The 26,024-nt window shown below is 35.9% G+C and overlaps 1 protein-coding gene across 2 annotated transcripts in view; it reads left to right on the top strand.

Annotated features, from left to right (window-relative positions):
- The window catches only part of LOC122569377 (glutamate receptor 1), a 336,051-nt gene that overhangs the window by 156,553 nt on the left and 153,474 nt on the right, over positions 1-26,024 (top strand). For both annotated transcript variants that reach the window (XM_043730321.1, XM_043730323.1), the window contains exon 2: positions 9,508-9,660. In XM_043730321.1, coding sequence (XP_043586256.1) covers positions 9,508-9,660 — 153 coding nt within the window. The remainder of the gene's footprint in view (positions 1-9,507; positions 9,661-26,024) is intronic.

The raw sequence follows: 26,024 nt of genomic DNA, 5'->3' as shown, positions 1-26,024 counted from the left end.
TCGACTACATATAGCAAAACGCGGTTTTTTCATAAAAGAGAATAAAACGAAAATGGAGAATAATAGCGCTGTATCTGATCGGGCATTCTAAATATTTCAGAGTAGTACTTATACCGAAATTTGTAAATATTCCATAAATCAAGGGACTGTGGAATTCCGTAATACCTTACAAAACATAATACCCGAGAAAACATATCTGTAATCTCTTCGTTCAAATTTCCGTAGCTCTAGTCATGTACGTGTACCTATATCCAGATGCGCACAACATCCTGACTTCCGATCCTCTCGCAAAAGCTATCGATCAGCTGCAACTCCGTATCCTGCCGCGCTCCACTTTGTCAAAAATCTACTCTACTAAATTAAACACAAACATCTGCTTTTCTAAATGCCAGTACTATATTCTAAAAGAAATTATGAAAGCGTCGTTTAACAGTTACGCGAGTTTCATCGTAAAATATATGGCGGAAAATTTCTCTAATCGATAGATATCTGTTACGTAAAATTGACCAAAGTTCTACCCGTCTTTTTTTTTTTTTTTTTTTTTTTTTTTTTTCGGAATGCGGTAGCTTTGTAACATTTAGCGAAGTCCGAGATACGGAATTCGGCGCACGAAACACAGCGAATCAAAAGCCTGACGTATTGCCCGGCGAGACGAACGAATTTCGCTGCATGAAACGACCACTAATTTCCACTATCGCGTCGAATATTAAACCACTTCCCTGGAACTGTTTCTATTCGACGCAACGTATTGCGTTTTATTTAAACATTCCGCGTAATTTCTACGTACCGTTGAAATCCCAGGGAAATTTTCCACCGGGTTGAACACTATTTGGACACTATATTCACCGCTCGTGCTCGTACTTTCATGTTTAACGAGAAATCCTGTGTATACTCGTTTGCGAACACGCTTCGCGTGCTCGCGAACACACCGCCATAAACTCCATATCGAGGCGATCGACGCCCGTGCGGACACCATAATAAAAGATAACGAATAAAGTTAATGGAAAACGCTGAAGCAAATCGCAGTAACCGAAACATAACGACATTGTCGATCGGTTCAGCGTCGTTCAGCTTGTAACGTCTATTATTCGAAATTTCCTCCATTTTGCTCTCTCCAGCACCGATAATTTCAAGCTTCGCCGATCAAACCTTCAGCCGTGGCCTCCCTTTTCCTTCAACGACGTCGATTCAGCCGAATCCCCATCGGTTCCTAGATTACTTAAACGTTACGTGTTTTGTATCGAAAGTCACGCTGTCCCTTTGTAATCGCTAGCTGAAACGTTTGCTAGCTTGTGGCACGAATACCACATCGGTGCAGACGTTCGTATTCGAAATCCTCGTTGTTAAGCACGTTGTTAAGTCGATTTATCGTCGTTTCACCATTTTTCTCTCAGATGGTTCGATTTAATTTAGTTATGCAATTCGATTAAATTTAATTTGAAGTTAGGTAAATTTCTTTGAAATAGACGTGCGCAGGTGACTGTGATTAAGAACGGAGAGAACAGTGGGGAATACAGTGCTTCGCTATTCTGTTTCTCCGAATGTTTCATCGACAGAGGCTATTAAATATGTAAATACTATATAAATGAAAAGTTTGGAATCATTAAATGAATATAAAATTCGGAGAATTTAGTAAAACCTGAGTAAATTCTTCGATCAAACATCTGTCTATCAAAGTAAAGAAAATTAGCATTTTTATTCGTAGCATTAGCTTCAAATCTAAAATCTCCTAATAATAACATTGACAGGAAATTGTATATAAATACGATTAAAAAAATGATTGGAAATTTTCTACTGGTAATGCTTCCATGACGTGAACGTGAAACATATATCCGAATTAATTCAGACAGACCCGAATTTTCATGGGATGTTTTTCAAAATAATATCGTTTCCCCTTCGTTTCTGATTTCAATTAAATATATTGATCCCATCATTTATGACAAAACAATGGCCATCGTCATCCACCAGCAATTACCATCCCAAAGGATATTAAGCAATATAAATAGTATTAAACAAAGTCATGTAACGAAATTATTTGCTCGTCATTGTTTTGGAGGATGACAGACGTATTTACATGGAACAAACGTTACTTCCATTTGCAATATAAATAAAAATCAATGAAAAATTTGCAATATAAACATAATAAAGAAATCTTGTAACATAAACGTGACTGACTTAAAATTTTTATGATATCGAGTACCACGATAGCGTTACTGCCATTGACATTATCATTGCTCTACTGACATTATGCTTTTTGCGACGATCACTGATAATCCAACATCGTTAAACACTTGTCAACGTCGAAAATCGACATTGATCGTCGACATTGCGGCGTGCTAGAAAGGTTTCAAGGCGCAAAAAGCTAATACAAAGAGAGGAGCAAACGAACCTCGACGCTAACGAAATCAAGAGACGAGCGAGAAAGAAAGGGACACGCTGGGGGTTCGTCGAATTTTACGAATTCCTGGTGGATAGGGAAGGTCGGTTGATTCGGTCGGAACGGTCTGGGACAAAGCAACGACCAAGGACGATTTGTAAGAACGCGACGGAAGAACGCGGACAAAAAGGGGAGCTAAAATAAATTACAGGGCGAACAAACGATTAAGCACGTGTACGAAGGGAAAAAGAGGTGGAAAGCAAAGAAAGAACAGAGACAGGATCAAACTTGCAAATGTTCGTCGAAGGAAAAGCTCGAAACTGACAATGCGTCTGACTCTCCGAAGGAGGAATTCTGAATATAGTGGAATACTTGGAACTGGTAACAAATGAGCGAAAAAATTGGTCGTTCGACTTCGGAGGATAGGAGAGCAACGACGTTTGGAAACGAAGCGAGTACGAGGAAGAGAAGGACAGACAGAGACTGGGGGATGCAAGAAGCGTAAAAGCGGCGGTTCCAGGCGAATACCGATGTCGGCGAGAGGCGCAACGCCGAAAAACGAGGTTCGCGGCCGAAAGAAAAATATGAAGGACGCGCGAAGAGGAAAAGGAGAAAAGGAATGACGCGCGGCTGGAAAATTGGGAAGCGTGGAAGGAAGAAGGTTGAAGAAGGTTGAAAGAACAGGGTGGCTCGACAGGGGAGAAAAGGGGAATCGATGTGAGTGTGAGTGCATGGTGGGGAGGCTGGGCACCAATCAATAGACGCGCGGCGGCGCCCCACCTGTCAACGCTCCCTGAGATAAACACGGCCACCCAGATTGGTATTTAAAGGTGCTATTGTACTCGATACATACTTTTCGCCTATTAGTTTCTGGAAATTTTCAGCGAACGGCCACCTATAAACTCGTGAATCTGTCAAGATGGATATTCGTCGTTTCGAACGTTTCGAATTTACAGGGTTGGTCGTTATTAAGGGGGTCGATCGTTGGCTCGATTGCTTTATCTTGGATTCGCCTGTGTTTGATTTAGGATAAGTCGAAGGTGAATATGATGTGGGAAATGTTATTATACGAGGGATGAATAGAAGAGGAGTTGAAGGGGTTACTTTAGGGTATGGTTACTTTAAGGAGGATTGAAAGGGTAAAGTTGGAGAGGGTGAACTCGGGCTTAAGTTAAGCGCACTGAAAACCTTCGGTCTTAACCTCTGTGATTCGAATTTTTAATTCTTTGTATTTTTGTGCTTGCAGCTTGCAATTCTGATTTGAACTGTTTTTACGGCAACATACACTGCTTCTAAAATATCTCACGATATCTCTTACTTTTAATAGAACATTAATTTTTTAATTAAGGCCGTGAACTTTGAATTACATGGATTTTTCAATAAACTTATTAGTACATTAACTAGATTCTTTGTCATACAAAGTTTCATGTTCAAACATATTTCTTTTATATACATTTTAACGATCTCTTAACATTCTCCACTTTTGAAGCTTATATATAACAATAATAATGAGCCTAAAATTGTTAAGTGGCTGTGTGTATAGAAGAAGAAATCAATTTTTACGGTTATTCGAGATACTAATATTTATCATATTTTCTTCTATCGTTCTTGGATTTCACGAGAAAAATTGGCAAATCCGATATGTTATCGCGTATCAATCATACATGAACGAATTTAGAATGAAAACCAATAAAGGTTTTGATTTCATTTTCAATATTAAGGTGTAATCCATTCGAGGTCTCCTGTAACCAGTGGATACGTGTAACATAATTTTTGATATTCGTAATAGTTTAAAAAACAAACGATGAAAAATATTTGATGGACTCTGTTTACTATTATTTGACGACGATGATCGAACAAAAGTTGCCACAGCTTCTCATATTGACAAAATCTGAAACACATTACATCATGAATGGTTGATTGCCTGTGCGCAACTTTATGGTCGCAGTTCATCAAACTTTTGGCAATTACACTGTTAGAATCTTGTTTCACGAACAAGAATCAACGTCTTAGATATTGAACAATGTTTACGCCTCTGCTTGTATAAAATTCATCGTTCGCATACATGTGTGTTACTATCTACTTGCAAAACTTTCTACTTTCTAACTTTGTAATCTATCACTATTTTTTCATTAATCTTTCAGTAATCTTTAAATAAATAGTTATTAACTATTTGATATCGTATGACAAACAATGAATCTGTTGATGGAGTATGGGAGTCATAATATACAGATAAAATTGCCATACGAAAACTCTAAGCATTGAATTACGATCAAATGAAGTAAAAATAAAATGACTATGCAGAAATACTAATTATTATATTAAAATAATCCGATTAGAAAAGTAAAATGCTGATGAGAGAATTTGTTATTGAAAGATACTCTAGTTAAAGTATAATTGAGGAACAATAATGAAAGAAAATTCTTTGTTTGATTATTAAAACATTTAAAAGATTGAAATACTGTGATAAATATTTTTCAAAGTATGTTTTACAATTTTGTAGAGAATCGAACTAAAAGGAAATTACAAGCAACGCACCGGTTGATAAAATATGGGAAACTTAATAAAAAAATTAAATTGTCACTGACGCTGGATATTGAAAAATAATTTAATTAATTAAAAATGATACCGTGCAAAAATGTTAGTCATTGGAGAACGAGCAGTTTAAAATATAATTTAGGAACAGCAATTAGCATAACGTTTTTTTTATTTATTGTAGTTACTATAAAAATTAAGAAGATAAATGTTGTAATAAATATTTCTTAAAACCACGTCTCTAGTTTCCTCTCTGTTAATATAAAATTAAGTCTCTAATTTCCTAGAAAACCTAATTTTAACAAAATTGCGAGAATGTTGTACAATACATATAAATGATAGGGATGCATTCGCGTTATCTTTCGATTGGCTACGTTTGGTAACCTCCGGCTGAATAATAATCTCGTTTCTTCTGATATGGTTTTACGAAGTTCCCCGAAGCGGCGTATCTGAAAAGGCAGAAACAGCGGTGCTCCGATAAGAGAACAGAGGGAAGCGTGTCGCGTTGATATCGCAAGTAGAAAAGACGGACGAGCAAGCAAGAAGTTCTTTCATTCTGTTCGCCTGCGTACCTTCGCACAAAGAAAGTAAGGAACGCTTTCTTCGCAACCTTGTTCTTACGATTTACACATTGCCACGAAATATTCAAGTTCTTTCGCCGCTAGGAACAAAAACAACGCGGAGGTTGTTGCGAACACCTGTTGAAAGTATAATCGACCTTGTTTCTATGTTGATTTGAAACAATTTGCTACGCTAGATTTTAGAAAAATCGATATGTCGTTGGTTTTTTCGTGTCATCTCGCTTGATTGCTCAATTAGAACACCACATAATGCTTGTTTAGTTTGAGAACAGGAGTTCCCGTAACCTTCGATGTACCGGACTGAAAATAACGTCTCTGCAAGAGCTGAAAAGCTTGACCCTGATTGCTGCGATAATTAGTTCAGAAAATTTGAAAATGATTTCTTTTAAGAAATTTTGAAAAATAAGAGCAGAATTCTGGAAGAAATTATCACATTTCTATTTGAAGATTTTTATCTCTATTTAATGTTAATATCGTATTTAAAATATGTGAAATATAAAATATGAAATATTAAAAAAAAAGGAAAAAAAATAAAGAAACGCTTTACTCCCATATAAAGACCAAGCCAATAGGATGAAATGCATCAGTCATTTATAAGTTTAGTTTTCAGGAGGGAAAATCAGATAGCATAAGATAGGAAGTAGAGACAGCTCACTGAACGTTCGAATATGCCAATTTCTCATAAAGCCATAAATTACCAAAATCATAGCTACCCTGACCTTCTCAAACTTCAGACACATGTATATCTAGGTTCAAACATCTCGATATCCGCTTCTCTCCTAAACTCTATCGATCAGATACATCTGTACATCACGTGGACTCTCGTCTCGTTAAGAAGCATTCGCTCTACTAAATACCGTGTTGTAAAGAAGTATCGAAGCATCGTCTAACATTTATGAAAATTTCGTCACGATATGTGAAAAGTAAGCAGAAAAATTAATTTTCGAACAAACGTATGTATAAATTTTCATTAAATTTCCTAAACGATACTGTGCATTTTTATCAAGTATATCTAAGTATTTTGAAAATTTGAAAATTCTGACAATACACAATGTCTTATATCGTAATAGAAATAAGATTCGAGTAATTCAAGCTCTTAATTTACAATGGACCACGTACACTGACACAAGCATCAAGATACCTATTTTCTGCATTTATTGAAAGAATCAAATAAATTTTATCTTAATTGGTATCTTGTACCGTGAGGCACGTATAATGCAAAAACGAAATGGCAGAATCATAAGAAATTTAAATAATTATATAACAATTAGAAAATTATTTATCACGATAAAATAAACAGTGAAAGATAAAAGCATTCGATTAAACGTCAGTAAATGCTCTACTACGTATGCAACGTGGCTCCTTAATTTTTGCGCTACTACTGTAAATAGAAACTTCGAACGAAATAAATAAAGATATTTGTAAGGTATACGAGAAAGGAATAGAATTTTCGAATATTCGGCGCTTCGAGTATTCCCTCGGCGTAGAACAGCATTTGTTGGCTGATTTAATGGAGCTCGTGAGATTCGTTTCACGGTGATACGCGATTCTTTAAGGATTCGCCGGATTTGCAACGACAAGAAGAAATTGCGTAAAGTAGAAATAGCGTTGGTAGCGGAGGCGCGCCGCGGCGCGAAAGAAACGCGAGAAAAGCGAAATAAGAAAAATCCGTGAAACGATATTACGTAAGGTTACGGCGTGCACGATGGCGTAGGGAGAGAGCATGCGAGAAGTTCTCTCATTTCGCGATGGAGAGGAGAAACACTCGGAAAAAAGTCAAATTCAGCGTGGCGACTTTGAAAGTCTTAAAGAAAATCATTCCAATGTAACGTCTCGTTGCTTATGTTTGTTCACCAAGCTGGGAAAAACACACACGCTGCGTTTCTTTGGTTTGACAAAATTTTTCCAAACTCCTTTTCTCTGTCTGAAAGTTGGAAAGAATATTCTGCCGGGCTACATGCAGCCGCCTTTGATGAACGTAACGTTCGTTTAACCGTACACGGTATCGAAAAAATAAGAGAGCAGAAAAAATACTAGGGGAACGTGCGCCGAACTTGTTTAACTTTTGTTTACCGAAAAATCAATGCCTGTCGTGACAAATCGCTTGGAAGCTCGATGTTTGCCAACTGAAACGACCGGATATCATCGGCCCACGATAATCGGGACGCGATGCTCGTTGAGAAATCTGCATTTTTTTATCTTTTGAGCAAACTATAGCGTTTTAAATTGATCGAAGAAATCCGAAAATAAAGATAGACGAGAGAGTTGGGTAAGATATGGTTCCTTCAGTCAGCAGGATATTTGAGCCAAGCTAAAAGTAGTTCGGTTGTGAACAATTTTTCTGCGATTTACATTTAAAAATAAACTATTCGACTTGTTATTAGTGGCGTGATATAAAGAGTGAAATATATCGAGTATATACGTCGACAGCGTGACAGCTATAATTTTTTACGAGCGTATAACTTCTACTGATCGAAAAGTAAAAAGTTGATGCGATTAATGTTAGTATTGTCAGTTACAATTATCCCGATTCAGTGGCGTGTGTATATTACTTTACTTTTTTTTTTATTTAATTTATTTTTAATTACTGGCATACTTTCTCGTTCACTCAAATAACGCTACACATACAAGGTTATTCATATCATTCTCACGTTTTTGATATTATTCTTTCTAAACTTAAGATCAATGGCGTCTCATAACATACGACAAGTTTGATTATTTCGTGGAAAGTTCAAGACTGAATTTTAAAATATCGAAACTTGGGTTACTCGAATAAATTTGCTTCACCATGCCCCTACATAAGTGAAATCATCTAAACTTATCTATTATCTTATTAAGAGATATTGTAATCAGTGATTGAAGGGAATATCGATTGTGTAGATAGTTTAGGGTAAACCGTTGGACAGGCGGTAGCATTAATATCGGTACGTATTACCGACTATTAACGGCGAATAGATCGACGTAATTACACGAGGGTCGTGGACCGGCAGTGGCTGAACAGACGTTGGCTCCTACCACTGTACCATATGTTAGCCACTAGCAAACGAAATTCTACGCTATCATATATCCGATACAGGTTATCACTGTCGGATTATTATACCGTATTTCATCGATAAACTGGATAATCGAATTTTCTATGAACCTAAAAGATGGTACCCCCCTTTTTCTAAACATTTTCACTTTATTCATAGACGCGAAATTAAGGGTAGTTTTTTCAGTGGAATATCTTGTTATATTACTTTTTACTAAATGTAAATTTATTTATAACATCATTGTTGGATACTTATATTCGAATATTAATAACGACGATAATTAATCGTATAGATCTCGGTCTTGTTAGCAGCATTTAATAGAAATCTTTCTTCGATAAACGAATAAAAAATATGCATTGGAAATCCTACAATTCTTCGTTATATCGTTCTTTTCCTCTATAAATTCCCAGTTCAGCTTATCAAACACGTATGTGTTGGTTAATCTATAGAAATCCTCGATCTGTTGAAATATTAGGTTGTCCGAAATGTTTCTTTCGTTTCATAAGGAAATAATAGACGCACAATGTTTTTTGTTTTGTATTAGTTTATTGAATTATGCACGAACATAGTAATAGAAATATAACACAGCGGGTCATACCTAATTCAATGAAATGATATAAAGCAGAAATTGTTGTTCATCTATTATCACCTTATGAAACGAAAGAAACTTTTCGGACAACCTAATAATACTTAGAATACGATATAATCCTATAAGACAAGTCATTAAGAGACAGCATATAGAAAAATTTGATTTACAAATTTTATTACAATTTTATTAAAATATGCCACACCTGATGTTGCTATGTGTATGTATGATATGTATGTTATATTCTTAAGAAAATTGTTTTGTACTTTTTTAAATGGTTACAGAGCAACATCAAGTGCGTGTATGCGTCCTTTTATAAATATTACATATTTACATTAATTGTGTCGTTAATTAATAAAGTAACTAAAGTAATCGATATGTGTTTTCTGATTGCAGGTGCAATCTTCGAGCAAGGCACCGACGAAGTTCAGTCAGCCTTCAAATTTGCGATGTTCAACCATAACCAGAATACCACGACTCGGAAGTTTGAGTTGCAAGCTTTCGTAGACGTAATTAATACCGCAGATGCTTACAAACTGTCTCGCCTTAGTAAGTATGAACTTCATATATCGGTCAAATTGATGGATAATGTTTGCCGATAATTCCGTATTTAAGAGTCAGACTGATCCAAGGCTTCTCTTTTATCTATCAACAAAATAGAGAAGCAACCATATTCGTATAAAAATCAATTACTTTTGACAAAAAGAAACAGTCAGAAAATTATAGTCTGCTGAAATACGTTTATGAACGATGTTGCACTTATTTGTACACGAAAATCGAAAACTACTCTATCTTTCTGCTATAAAGAATCTACATCACAGAGAAGATAACGAGACTTTTAACCAGAAATAAGTTAGTAGTGGCTTTGAAGCACAGAATTATGCATATCTGTCCGAACATAAAATATATAATACTTTATCCCTTGCTAGAAAAATTCTATCATCATCGACATATATCTCTAATAGGAAACTTGCTTCCTAAACTTTACAATTCGATTAATAGCTAAAGAACGGGAAAGTAACAGAAACTTATATACGATGACCAAACTAGAATTATGTTGCTACGAATCGCGTAACTTCTCTTTCCTTTTCAAACAAGAATTATTATCTAACTTCTTTAGAAACTGCCTTTGAGTTCGTAGAAAGACTGTTCGATAGATCTTAATAACACAATTTCCAACAAAATCGTAGTGGAACACCAAAAACTCGCACGTTTTACTGGCAAACATTTATTTGGCTATAACAGGCCGAGTATCGAAAAGTAGAGCACGTTGTGGAATATCAGGAATCGATGTCATTTTGTTCGCGATATCTCTGGCGTATCAGAAATGTCGAATGATCAACACAATACTCAGACTCGTACGTGCCGGAAACGCGGCATCACGCTTGCTATTGAATTCGGCGCTGGTGGAAATCGTTGGTAGTGTGTGGTCCACGAAGTAACGTTTCGATGTCACGGCGGAGATACTAATCTCGTTCCTTCATCGAGACATCCCTATTTCTCGTCTTTGGAAGTCATGCACGTACGACACGGGGTTACATGTCCTTTCTTATCGCGTCGATCGTGAACAGGAAGCTTCCACGTGGATATTACATCCCCGATGCTTTTGATAACACGCATCGATACGCCACACAACAGATTGGCGCGTGAGGCGAAAGATATTCCGTATAGCGTTGTATCATTTTTTAAAGTATTTAATTACAGTTTTCGAATATTCTACAACTTTTATATAAAGTGATTACTTTTAATTAGATGGATGGAGTTTCATTGGTTGAATGTTCAATGTTAAAACGAAACCGTAAATAATTCGATTAACTGGTAGAGCAAATCGCTTTGCAATTACTTGTGGGATGTGACTTTTGCGAAATTAACAAATTGATTGCTTTTAAAGAAAATGAATTTTCAGGGATATAGTAATTATATTTTTCAGTGTAAAAAATTAATTTCTTTTTTCCTAGTTTATTCTCACTCATGATTTCCAACGAAAAATTTGTTAAACGGATTAAATAGTCCATTGATCACTTTATTAACGCGTAATTGCTATATGTATACGATATTGCAGATATGAATTCGCAGTCGGACAAGAATTCGTTACAGAGATTTTCTATATCGAAAAACCAAATCGCAGATTTTGCTTAATCAATGTCAATCTCAGCCTTGGCTTCATTAATTAACCGATTAATTAATTCTAATTATTATTATCCTATTACATAACTATCTTCATAATTTTATTTATTTATATTTTCTGTTAATTAACTTGTAGTAATTTGATTAATAAGATCAATAATTTGCGATAAATTCACCCATTAAAAACAATAGACACTCTAAAATCGATAGAAGAGATTGAAACTAACTGGCAATCATCTTTCGGTTATGATAAAATGGTAGGGGCAGCCGATATCCAAGCTGAGCGTCCTAGTGCGAAATTGATTTGGAGCGTGGCGACGCCGTCGTCCCCGCCGATTCTACACAGACTCATTGTCCACTTTGTCCTGGAACGTGTAGATTTGAAACGCGAACGAGCTGGCCGGCCATCCGCAGGATCGTTTGATGCTCTCTAACCCGGGGGTGTCGGCCAATCGAGCCGCGTTGGAATTGCCTTTGAAGCTGATCGGCTTCGTTCTAAACCGTAAACGAATGGCCACCTGGGTACCAAAGATATCGGTGTCTTGTCATCGATGAAACCCTTCTAAGTGTGTCCCTATAACGGCAAAGGAACAGTGGCGTTCCAATTGTAACATTAACGGCTTTTCATAATTCGCTTTCACCAAATTTCAATTACGTCCCTAATAGATCTGTTTGCAACGTACCGGTGTAACCATTATAGTATGCATGTATGGTAGGTTATAGCATATGAAATGTCCGTTTGAATGGTTCAGCTTTCCATCTAGATTATAATTACTGGTACATTGTTTATCTGCGGTATGGTTTACATGAACGTGCAATGTCGATTTATGCTTTGTGTTTTATGAATTGTTTGTTTAAAGTAGAGTTGAGAGTTCTTCGGTATATTTTTTGCAATGAATTTACATTTCCTATTTTTCTCTCCTGCGTTCTCTTGTTGCTTTAATTAAACTCATTGTCAGTCATACTAAATTTGTAAAAATTTATTTGGAAAATAGTAAACTTAGAAAGGAAAAACAAGAGCAAGCTTGAGAAAGTCTAAATTAGATTGTGAACATTGTATCTCATGGTAAAAGCGTGACAATTATATCAGTGTTCATCTAGTGCTTTGATCGATAAATTTTATATTTATACGTAGTATGTTGTATATTTTAATGAAAAGCAAAAACACATACTTGTTTTAATTGAAGAAAATATTCCATATATAATTCCATACTTAATATCATATACTTATTTATTATCTCTCTCTTCCTATATATATATATATACATGTGTATAATAACAGATATGTTTATGCTGCGTGGTGGATAGTTTTACTGCCTTTCTCGAAAGTGTTTTAGTAATTTATTGTTTTAATCGCATAACACAGTGTAGCGAAAGATAAGTACGTAGTCGTATGGTTCTCAGAGGGTAGGTGGATATTAAAACGAAATAGTTTTGTGTACTTCAGTTGCTACTATTCTCACGAGTTAAATTGCTTCCATTTTATTTCTAGCATCATAGAAACTGTTGGTACTCTAATATTATGCGTATATGAATCGTGTAACTCGTATATCAAAAGCATACAGACAAGATTGCTTTGCATTATGAGATATATAATGTATGCGAGTATTAAAATACTGGAAACCTACGTTTCTCATAAATTGTCATTGTAAGTGAAACTATTGATCGTTTTAGAAGGAAATGTCGTTCGATCTATTGGACAAAAATTTGTTGCCAATTACCCATAATAAAAACGCATATTTTCTGACGTTTTTGTACAACGAAGACAATTTACTAAACTTGAAATCAATTTCACCAAAAACAAACGTATATTGTTTGGTCAGGTGACAGTCTGTTACGTTATAATGTTGCACATACACGATATGGACCGTGATAGGATTTAAATTCATACCATTCGAACAAAAGAAGAAAACATTTCATATAACGAACTCTATTAGATCGATTCATCGAATAATAATTTACACTCTTCTTCTACTTCACTTTACGTTTATTTTTCTCAAATATGTTGTTTCTACTTTATCCTACATACGCAAATTCCATCTTTCCTATCTCAGTTTCACGATCATCCTACTTTTCGTCATCCACTAGCATTTCTGTCAAACTTGATGAAATATTCGAGGCACAGGGGCGGCATATCGGAACAGAGATTCGGTAATAGAATTCGTGGACAGTTAGCGGTGGCTTGGCCCCGAAGTAGCGAATATTTGGGCCAAGTCCAAGGGTCAGGCCGACCGTGCACCGCGTTACGGTACTTAGGAAAGCTCTGCTAATTGTATTAATGCTAGTTGGTTCGCCCGGATCAAGACCCCGTTGTTATAATCCCACGGTAAGCCATGTTGCTCTCCTGCCATATCTATCGTCGAGATGCGATCCATTTAAATGTTTGCATTCACTGAATCATCGCCCGAACGATTTCCTTGGGGTCGACCAGTGCGGAATGCATTTCTTCGTTTGAAAGTCTTGAAAGGATTGTTATATTTATTGAAAATCTAGGAAAAGTGAGATAATTATTGAAGGATATTCTGTTATATTTATATTACATTTACAAGCCAGTGAAAAATATTTTGTTTCATTCCGTAGCGTATTTGAATAGGACAAGAATAGATAATTTTATTAATAAACACATGTAGTTCAAAGTTTGTAATTTATACGAAATATAAAAATATTAAAATTATCAGGGTATGACAGATTTCATGTGTTTTTATTTTACAGTTACTTGAATCATTCGATTGCTTTTGGCACAATTAACCTTTAATTTCAATTTCCTTATCTTCCTATTTTTCATTTCATCGTCAAAATCTGGAGTGAATTTTACAGTTCATCTGGATATTCGTTAATTTGAATACATTTAATTGTAAAGAACTTCAATAGGCAAATATTAATTAATAATCGGTAATGGTATTTAAGGTAATACCTTTCATTCAAGGTAAACGCAGAGGCTAATTTGCTTTAATCCTATGTGTTACACGTAAGGTAGTAGTTTGTAAATGAAGCAATTTTCGTGATTTTAATTACTTTGATTAAATCTCTCGGGTAATCGTTGAGAGTTAGTTCAATTTTGCGCGATACTGAATCTTATGCGTCAGACATGTTCGAAGTTTGATTACTAAAGATTTCGCCACGAAAAATTTTAGATGAAAAGAGACGAACTTAAATGAAGATTTCATTTAGTTAACGTAACACGAGCTAATAGCGTTCGATATTTTTCTTTCGAACGTTTCAACATTGCACGAAGATAGAAACGAGTTGTCTTCTTTTTTTTTTATAATTCAAACGTCGTATTTTCTAATTAAAAACTTTACATTTTTGGAAACACCAATTCTTTCTGAATGACCAGTATATCAACAGGATGAAACAAATATCTCTTACTCATCGTTTTCATGTAATACCAGGCTGACATACATGTTGTCGTCGCGTTTCCTGGGGATTTGCATGTAATGTACTAAGAAAACAACAAACTTGCGTGTTGTTCTAAATAGCTTTCGAAACACAATTCCATCGCAATTTCGAGAAATATAAATGATAAATGAACGATTGCACGAAACAATTCCACAAATTAAAATTGCATATACAAATTATTATATCGTGTAGTTTTGAATGATTATAAATTACCATCTTAAATTACGTACTATCTATGCATTACTTTTTACACTTTCGCCAGAAATTCTCATCGAATCCTATAAACAATTTTAAAGAAGAAACCACGCAGAGAAAATAGTCGATGCGTTTTATTGCTTATAAGCAGACTGCGAATGTTTATGAAAATTTACAGCTTTACGAATATATCTAGAGAAATGGGATCAAAATCAAAACTTATCTCACCCTCCAAATATTATAACGAAAACTTTATTTTGAATATTTCGTATATTTCTGCACGCTGTATCCGCTATATACATTTCCGTGTCTCTAAATTTCTTGTAAATGCATAAACATCCGGAGTCTAGTTGTAATTAATTCTAAAGCCAGTTCGACTCGTACTTTTCCTCCGGTGAATACTACTTTATCTCTTTTGGTGGCGCAGGTACGTTATAAAGCAAATTTCCCCGCGGCACGGCGGCATGGGAAAAAATTATGCTGAACGGAAGACAGCGGCTGGACATAAGTCCTCATTTCCGTTACTCGCGTCTCGTCCAACAAAACGTATTACGATAATGCGTTTTCCGTTATTGCGTGATCCCACGAACAGCACTTCGCATTGTACAAATTCGTCTAAAGAATGCCGATTTTCGTGAAAGGTTCGTTAGTATTGAATATTTAATATGGATAAATATTGTTGAAGTGTGTGAATCCGCTTAATTATAAAAAAAAATTCATTCGAAGCATAAACTAACCCATTGTTTCTTCATCCGCAACCTAATATCGTATAATAGATTAAAGTTTTCTCGATGAACGTAAAGTTTTTCTTTATTCCTCAAGCCTGTAATTTCGCATGTACTTGTTATTGGCTCAAGCGGCTCAATTAATTTGCAGGAATTCCGTTACTTTTATTGGAACTTGCTTAAAATTGTATATCACGAAGCTACTGCGGTAATTTTCATATTGCGAAGGTACATTTAACGAAAGATAGTTTACGAAGGCTACTATTTCAAGACTACTATCGTCAGCTAAACGAGAAACACATGAAATCAATTGCAATCGATTTTGCGACGTGATTCAAGGAAATATTGTCGTTTCTATGAAATTGTCTCTGTTAAAATAATTTTTGATCGTAGATTTCCGTAGAATTTCAGCAAACGAAAGTAATAAATGCCAGATATAAATACATTTGCTCGACGGTCATTGGTTCCTTATTTCGTAGACGCGATCGTGTTTTCGGTACATGACTTTCTATAGAACTGTTGTGCGTATCTATTAGTCTCCTCAACTATCGCCGTGTTGTTATTTCAAAATAAAAAAAAAAGTGTATCGATAACCGTACAAAATTCTCTTTGCACGCCTGAATTTTCAGAAAATAGCATTTTCGTCCCTTTGTACGAGAAATCAATTGAAACGCATTCCCATTTTTCTGGCAGGTGACAATGGCTTATCATTCTGCTCAAATTCGATGTAATACAAACGTAGAAGTTTCATTCTATCCGTAGTCAATATTCCTTTGCATTATTTTCCACAAAAGTTTGACATAATATATCGTTATCAGTATCTTTTACATGGAACAGCAACTCGCTGCGTGATAAAATTCTTGGTGATTTTCGTAACGCCATTTAGGTAGAAATAATAAACTACCATTTATGTTCTATTTTCTATAACAAAATTGTCAGTAACACGTTACATTGTCTGACAAATATGATTTACTGAAGTTACATAAGAATACATACCACTCATGTAATGTACTGCGAAAAAAATAAAACGAAAAATTAGCAATGTGACTTAGGGAACATACGCTTGCACGTCGGATCACCGCGCTACAACCAACATGGTTACTCTGACGTACGCGTGTCCGTCAATCCGGCTTGAAGGGTTAACCACCTTTGATTTATCTGCAGGAGTCGTGAATAAATTCAGGAAGGTTAAAATTATTTCATCAACAGAGTTTTAAAAACTATTAGATCTGTTAGAATCTTTCTATTTTTCCTTTTTGTTTTTCTAGTTTTCTGAGGAAGTTCCCAAAGATAAAGTGGTTACAAGCAAGTAACAAATATTAGTTGAAAAACTATTTCAGCTTCTACATTCTCGTTCAAACATTAGAAGATTACATACAACAAAATATACGTAATAAACGTTATCGATAAATTAATACAGAAACACTAGGAAGATATCAAGGAGTCATAGACAATCAGAAGAATCATATTACGGAACAATAGAACACAATGGTTTCTTTCTATTTCTATTGGTAGCTTTATCAACGTACGATTATTGAATTGTATATATAAATGCACGATCAGACAAGATTTCGTGTGAAAAATGTTCCACGTGCAAAAGGAACTATCACCAACTGGCTATTAATTATTTTCCATATTCTTAATTATCAAATTCTACACATATCCACATATAACTAAAAAAACAATTATTTATTATTACTATATATACATACATTATATTGAAAACTGTAATCGCTCTAAAATTCAGATAAATCTTTAACTTGGAATCGAATACGAAACCATTCGGTAAACTTAATAAAATTCTACCATCGAGTACGTACAATAAAGCGGTCGATCGGTCAGAAATCCTCCCTCTGTTAATATTTCTCTGGAATCGTTTTTACTACTCAAAAATCTCGCGAGGTATATGGCGGTAAGGAGTAAAAAGTCACAGACACGGTTCAGTCGTTTGCACGAGTCGGACGATGAACGAGGGCCAAGGGAATCTTTCCACCGAAAAATCACATTCGTGAGCTCGAATACAGCCGAAGGATCGGCACCAGGGTAAGGAAGAGAGAAAGAAAGGAAAAAAGAGGTGATAGACGGAGAAAGAGCAGCAGAACGTAGCATGCTCGTCTTAGCGGAACGTAATAGCCATCTATCAACTTTCGGTGCATATCGTATAATATCCTGCAGGATCCTTTGGTTAGGGGGTTACCCCGCGGCTAGGGGTGGATGTAGAGTAGAGGTATGTATATATAGGGTGCACAGACTTGCCAGCCAGCCAGCCAACCAGCCAGGAGCGGTATAAATCTGCCGTGGGGCTCCCAAGAGTATTTCCCGCCTTTTTTCCTATATAGGGTGTCTTACACCATAACTCGAGTTCTTCGATATCTCCTTTATTTTTGACTTTATTGGAAAATACTTAAGACGTAAACCGCTTTTAAGTTAAATTTCGAAGGAATCTCCCACTGTTTATGATTTATTCACTAGAACTACTTTCTTTTTTTTTTTTTAGATTGACATTTCACCAAGGATTTTAAATACGACGATCTTTATCTTTCAATTTATTCGAGATTATTATATCGTTATATGCGATCCAAACTGATTAGTTCGCGTAATTATCTACGAGTATCTCTATTTTTCAGTTTTTCAATATGACGGATAGCTTTTATGCAGCAAAGCATAAATTTGTTTTCTTGTTGTATTTCATACCGATTAAAATACAAATTTAAAATGCTTTCAGGCGAAGAGTTATAATACGTCTATGAGACGGCTATGGATGTTACGAAGATGATTAAATTTCAAGTAACAGTTTATTCTTTTGACAATTAAATTTTCTTTTTATTTCACTATATTGTATTATAGATTTTAAATTAAGCAACTTAAGCTTTAATTAGTCTTCGTAAACACGTGTAATATGTTCATAAACGTAACTGGGTACACACATTTAACGGCGGCAACATAACGTTCCGGAAGACATGATGAATCGACCAATTAGAGCTTGCACTGTTATGCCAGTAATAATTTCAGAAACAGCGCAGTTCGTAAGTACTCGTTTTAGATAATGTATCCTCGATGAACGCTATTTTCAGCATTTATGAACATAGGCGATAGAAAGTTCATACAGTATCCTGCAACTGTATTGGAATTTGATCAGTAGCCTTTCGATATTCAAGGTCACGCTTGAATACATTTTAATACGTGTCACATGCAGTAGAAAAACCGATACGTGAAACGCCAATGAACTTTGCACTTGAATCATCGGCCTGTATTGTGCGCCTAAAAATATATGCTATACATAGATAATTATATTAAAATGATGTAGTAAATATAAATAGGCGTACATAATTATATCTCAATCTTATTGAGAAAAACAATATTGATTCTGCCCAAAAAATCTACGGACGCTAAAACAAATTTTCTAATTTCCGTTATTTTATTAAGTTTGTTAGTTCTATGAATTCTTTAAAAAATTTGTTAGTGGAAATTCATTCCTAACGAAAAAAATATATTTCCAGAAAGCTTAATTGTGTTACAAAATTCATTTCGAGAAATTTGATAGTATCGCGAGTTCCATTCTTTTATTAAGATCATGCCTTATAAATTTTCCAACACTATTCAAGACTAACGAGATATTCGAGCGTCTGACTTTTGTCGAGACACCCTATGTACATTTCCATCGTTTTTCATCCGTTTCTCTCTAGCCATTCCCTTCTATTCTTGCGCGCACTTCGTCCTCTTCACCGCACTTTTACACTTTCTCTCTATTTCTTACCTTCTTTCTCTCTTTCTTCCTTTCATTCTTTCTCGTTGTCGCGCTTCTGGCCGCGTACTATCGCCAGACGCGAGACGAATCTCGAGCTTCAATTCCCGCGCGATTTATCTCGGAGCAGACATTGGTCTACTGTCACCGCAACCGAGACGTTCGGTACAACAGCAAGCAACCACGCAGACAATATACCTCTTTGCCAGGCATCTTTTCCAGAACACGCGACCGTAGGATTATGACTTTTAGGTTTGGGAACAGCTGCTGACATTTCTGCGCGGTTTGGGCAGATTTACTTGGCAGAGTGACGCCCACAGCGGAATTGTTGATTCTACTATGTTCAGGACTTTCGGTTACTTCTTGGATTTCGCTAACTTTGTTTGCTAATTTAGTTAGATCGCTTGAAATTTTCTTGAGATATTTTATAAATCATCTGTTGCTCGGCGCTTCCTTTAACGTTACACACATTTCTGTACTTTACATTTTTTACCTTACATTTTATATATATGTATGTCGGAGATGAAAGGAGATCGGGGCCCTTCTTTTGGAATGTTTGGCAAGGTCCCCAATACTTTGGTCCAGACTTTTTATTACAGCTGTACTTAAATAATAAAACTGAGAAATAGTCGCTTATGATTTAATCCGAGTATGGGTGTCATTTTTGACAGTGGGCTTGGGCTCGAAGTGACATAACGGGTCGCTGAACATAGCCACGGTCACGGGAGGGACGTGTACCTAACAGGGGTATTATATAGCTCTCCTTAAAAACAAAGATTGACCGGAGGGGTACAGAGAGGTACGGAGAGGAGTATATAAGGACAGTTTCACTCGGACTGAGATTCAGTCAGACAAGTTCTACTTGTACTGTACGTTGAGTCACACCAGAATCGTGAATCAAATCGAATTCGTCATCCCGCTGACCGTGGATTCGTTATCGAACCCAAATTCATTGTCGTCGACATCTCGATCATCCAATCGCCGCTATTACTTGTTACACTTTGTAATAATCTGTTGAGATATGTATAATTTTCTGTGCTGGACTGGGTTAAACGCGCAGTAAGAATACTTGTATGCGAGTATTAGTGTGTGGGAGTATGTGTGTGCGCGGCGTCTCAAAAACAGATGGATGTCCAGTCTTTAGAAGCATCTGGAAGAGTCGTCGGTTAACAGAGTCGTCGGGTAAAGAAGAAAGTGCTGAGACGCGTGCAGATATGTATCGATAAATATAATACAGATCGTCCATTAAATAAATGTTTAACTATTCAAACATTAATTAAAAGTGTAAATTTTGTGTTCCCATAACATTGTTTCGGCTTCAAAGGTCCAAAATTCTCAACATAATCACATTTGTATCGGTAAATATCATCTGTAGTACATCACAACGATGGCCAATTCACGTGAAGATTCATTATAACTCTAATGAGAACCCGACATATATATATATTTCTTTTCTACTTTACATTTATATGTACACATTGTAAAATATATTTACAACGTGTATTTCTATAATAGTATTTCTCTTCCTTGAACAATAAAAGATAATTTTCCATTTATCTGACATAATATATGCGTGGCATATCAGAGTTAGTGAAGTGAATTTTTGCATGTGGTTCTATTTTAATAATTAGGCACTGTAGGTTCGTCATTAAGTGAACTATACAACATATGTTATTCTGAGTACACAAGGGATACGAAAACACGTGGGTATAAATGATGAGTACAAACTGGGGTCATAAGAGGAACGAGAAAGGTTGCTTTAAATATTTGTTCTGTTTGTCCTCGTTTCCAAATTGAGAAACAGATTTGTATTTTAATCATTTTACCCACAAACTGTGCTCTCGTAAACGACTTTGCCTGTACTTTATGCCCGATCTCATTGTCTATGCACATTTTCAAAATATTGTACGAATCTTGGTACATGTAGTACGTACCTAAGATCGAATCTGAATGGAGTTTCTTAGTAATTGCCAAACAAACAGAATTCGAATGTTATTTAATTTTAATTTGTACTTTATCGTTTATCATAGAAACCATCGGTGACATTTGTCATGTAAGGCATAAGATACAAATATCACTTAAATACTCTAACTTCAAATTTAATCCTAGCTCCAGTTCTAATACCAATTAATGGCTGGAACAAAATTGATCGACCACATTCGTAGAAAATCGAAATTTACATCAATGAATTAGGTTGTCCGAAAAGTTTCTTTCGTTCTATGAGGAAATAATAAACGCACAACGTTTTCAGTTTTATATTATTTTGTCGAATTACGTACGATCTATTTTATTATGTTGAGATAGGCATCGCGACATTTCACAGACTTGGTTTCGCTTTTGTATGAAGATGCACCGTTGTAAACAACACGTTTGCGAAAGAAAAACACTTTTCGGACAACCTAATAGTCCTTACACGAAACGAAACGACATACGTACACACTATTAAGAACAAAAACGTAGTATACAAATAATTTTATATTTTTCTTATCCTGAAACAACGCTATTCTATTCTATTCTATTCTATTTATATTATTCTAAATCTAGCGGTTATTCTAACTCTTCTAATAAGTATGTCTTTCAATTTTCCCGCGTATGTATAGATATGTAAATTAGATACGAAAAGCGCAAGAAGCAAACCGTCCTCGTTTGGCAGTGTGTGTCGTCGCTGCCCTCAGTTTGTCATAACTCATAACAAATGTACGTCGCCGATAGTTGACAGCCAGTTTTCGAAAGTCGGAAAGTTGGCCAATTCCGATACGGTATTAAATTCTTTTCTCAGCGAGACATTTTCCATTAGTGTTGAGCCCCGCGGCACCGAGGGGCAACTATCATTTAATATTTGTTCCGAGCGAGTTGAAAGGATTGCAAGGGTTGGAATTCGGTCGTTGTCACGCCGGGCCGGAGAAACGTTATTTGTTCGGAGCGTGGTAGCGAAGCTTCTGGTTAGCCGGGATCGTGTCATTTCCGATTGTCGTTTCTCACGAAAAGGACCGTTAACTGGTTAAAACAGCCAAAGTTATGCAACGTGGATTATACGGAAGTACCGCCGATGGCAGTCCAATTTTTGTTCCTAATTGACTCACAGTTTCGTTCCTTTTCGCCTCGAAAAATTAAAGTTGTTGCGGTATACCGTCGACGTGAACGGAACTTTTAATACAAATACATTGGAAACATAATTAAGGACCTGGTTAGATGGTTAAAAGAAATGTTGTAAAGATGAGACAGAGGGTTAAACGAGAACTAAATCGCGTTAGGGTAAGACGCAGGAGATGAGTTAATTATTTTGTTCGGATGGAGTATTGTAGTTTAATAATAATATGGAAATGGGAATTTGGTGTGTGACTATTTTGTACAGAGTGACGTTACCGTTTGTAACAGTGTAAAACTGGAACAGTCATCGGAGACACTGCATTCCTCATTATATATGTACGAACGCTTTTGAATTGTTCGATGATTGCAAATTAGCCATCATAAGACAACATTATTCAGCAATTTGTTCCTCATTAAATAGAAATTGAGCGGCAGATAGGTATATTTTGTTCGATTTCTTGCTAATTGGCGATCGATCGAATAAATAAAATCGTTTTACGATCGCTCGATGAGATTATCTAATTATTGAAATATAGTAGGCAGTTATAGTTACGTGGATAGATAGATGAAATCCCTGTAACGTTACTGCTACATTTTACGGTAATACGCTGGCTTTATTGCACATAAAACGGTGTTCAAGATTAAACAGAATAATAGTCGTGAAAATTATAAGGAATTACGAAGGACGAAGTACGAGGCTTCCAGGTAAATCGTGTTCTTTTAAAAGAAATACGCCAATATTTCGGAAACATTGTAGCACCAACAGGGATTAAATGACACACTGATAGGACGTATCTAGGTTGCACATCGAATTTACGTAACTTTAATACCAATTGTGATCTCCTATACGTAATATTATACGGAAGAATCTTCTTCATATAAGTTTCATATATTTGATGATATTTCAGATAAAATAGTATACATTTTAAATAAATTTTTCGATGATAAACTTTAAAACGTACAGGAAGACTAAATTGTCTAAAGGCTTTTAATAAAATAAAACGTCAGTTGTTACTTCTCCCTAGTTCACCGAATATTCTCGTTTCGCACAAACTAACGATCCTTCCTTTGAAACTCATTATGAAGACTGCGCATAAACTGGAAGAGAAAAAAATACAGAAAATAAATGGGAGTAGAGGGGAAAAAAGAGGAAGAGGTCGGGATTACGCAAATCTCTGGCAGGAATCGGGCAACGAACGAACCCTCGACCGCGGAATCCACGCTGATTGCGTGTCAGGCGTAAAACCGCGCGTACAGTCTCGTCAGCTGATTAGCCCAGCCTCGATTTAAAACTTTCCAATTAAGTCGCGAAACAGCGAGGCCGTTCGAAAAGTTCGTTCGCCGACTAGAAAAAGACTATCGCCCCCCTCGACGTGAAATCTCACCTGCCCTCTTCCCTCAGGAGGATTACTTCCGATCGTTTGTACCTCTGGCTCGTTCGCGTTTCTTCGAGATTGCCCGGCGACCGACCAGCCAGCGTCGTCGATTAATTCTCCATCGAGTGGACTCGATAAATTCCGGACGCGTTCCAGCCACCTCGGTTAGTTACTCTGCTCTCAGTTACGATCACTCGTTACGTTTAGCGGCTCGTATTTTCCGAGAGCATCCAGCTACCATCGGAATACGGACCGAGAATTTCTCATCTGACGATCACGTCACGGTGCACTTCAAAATTCATCCCGCGATCTCGCGCGAAACAAGCAAAATTTCTATGTTAAGGCTAGGTCTATTTGTGTATGTTACGCGTCATTCAACGGTCTTAGGATAGTTGCTATATATATATTTTTTTTTATTTGGGAGAATTTTACAATCAATTCTCATTGAGAATTATAAGCAAATTATTCTGGCGTGGTACTATAACTTGGATAATAAGTGTTTGTCGTATGTTTGATTCTAGAGTTGCTATATTTAGATCAGAATTGAACGGATTTAAGTAATCGTAAAGACATAGAACGTGTGTGTGTACAATATTTAATTTGAGAATTTATATGAGGCAACTAAGCTGATGTATTAAAAACTTTCTGACAAAATTCATGTAATTTAAAGTTTATTATTTGCATCAATTCGCTTCGAGCGCCGTATATACTCGGCGACCACGCGACGAATCCTAAGTCTGGCATCCAAATGATGCATATACAAATGCTATCTATAGTCAATAATATATTTCTTCGTTATCGGCAGAACATTTTCCGTTGATTTTATTGACATATTGGATTAATCACTTCTTAAAGTTACTCATTCTGTGAAGTTACTCATCAAAACGTTTCATGTAATATATTTCAAACAATCGTTTCTAGATTCCAAACGACCGTATACTGTTTCATGCTAAAAAATCTATTAAATCCATTGACAGTGAAACGATATTTCATATACGGTTCTTACAAGAATTATTGTTATTTTAAGACTTAGGAAAACGTATAAACAGCAACCATGCACACTGTGCGTATTTCTGGCGCGCGTTTCCGTTCAGTGACAGTACTTCGGCGGACTGGACTGCCGAAGCGAAAGGGTTAAAAGTAAAAGATGTCCTACGATATCTTAGGAATGAGCCTTAATAAAATCTTCGATAAGATCTGCAATAAAATATTTAGAATTTCGTGTAATTAATTTCCTTTAGGACAGACGCGGTTAATAAGTATAAATTTCATTTTGCAATTATAACATCTACTTATATCTGTCCTAGGTATACTCTCTCGAGTTATATGTGGTATTGCAGGTAATTAAGATCGAAGGAATGTAATGGAAATGAATAGGTATGCACGTGGCAATATATTTTTGACTCAACAAAAGATACCATTAATATTATCGAAAGCGCTCGAATGCTTGTAGTAAAATAAAAAATCTGTCACCTGTCAATTTGACGCGTTTTACTGGTTAATTTGAAAATTCGTTGATGTAGGTAAACTTAACCCAATTACATTCCTCGAGTCATTAACGATCTAATCGTGTTTTTCTATCGTAAGAAATATATCTTCAGCTTATGAAAAATATGATCCACACGCGCCACAATTATCAAGTTGCTTTGGTAAAACCGTTGATCACTTGTTACTTTGTAATTGCGATGTATCGAAATTGTGTACTTGGCCAACAATTTATAGCAGTGCAAGAAGTTCTTTGTTTATGGTATTTTAAGAACAGCACAGGAGAAAATATAATTTATAAGTTAAACGAATAGAAATATACGAGGAAGTACTTTTTATTTGACCGATATCTTTGTTTCAAACTTAGTTCGACCTCGATGAAAGTTCACGAAGGTATCTTTTATCGGTCACCTGATGGTTTTCCACCGAGAGGCGTCGTCTTCCTCGGTTACTTACACTTGACTACAACGAACTTCACTTCGAGTCTATAAAGGTTTCAACTCTCCCACTGGAATCATCACCTTTCTCGCGCTCCTTTCCTTGCAACAATTTGTTATTTATACGGAAAATATTTTTAGCGTGATCATTTATTTAGAACTGGCGAAGCTTTCGATGGCTTTAACGCATATCGTGTAACGATATCAACCAACAAAGAGAAAGTAAACTTTTAGACAATGAAATTTATTATTATCGTTTTCTATCGTTTATATTCTTTAACTGTTCGTGGGACTATTATTTATGTTGCAATTTTTTAAGATATCTTACTTATTT

The sequence above is a fragment of the Bombus pyrosoma genome, linkage group LG7 (genome assembly GCF_014825855.1).
Source record: "Bombus pyrosoma isolate SC7728 linkage group LG7, ASM1482585v1, whole genome shotgun sequence".
Classification (NCBI taxonomy): domain Eukaryota; kingdom Metazoa; phylum Arthropoda; class Insecta; order Hymenoptera; family Apidae; genus Bombus; species Bombus pyrosoma.
This window is presented reverse-complemented; position numbering and strand designations above follow the sequence as displayed.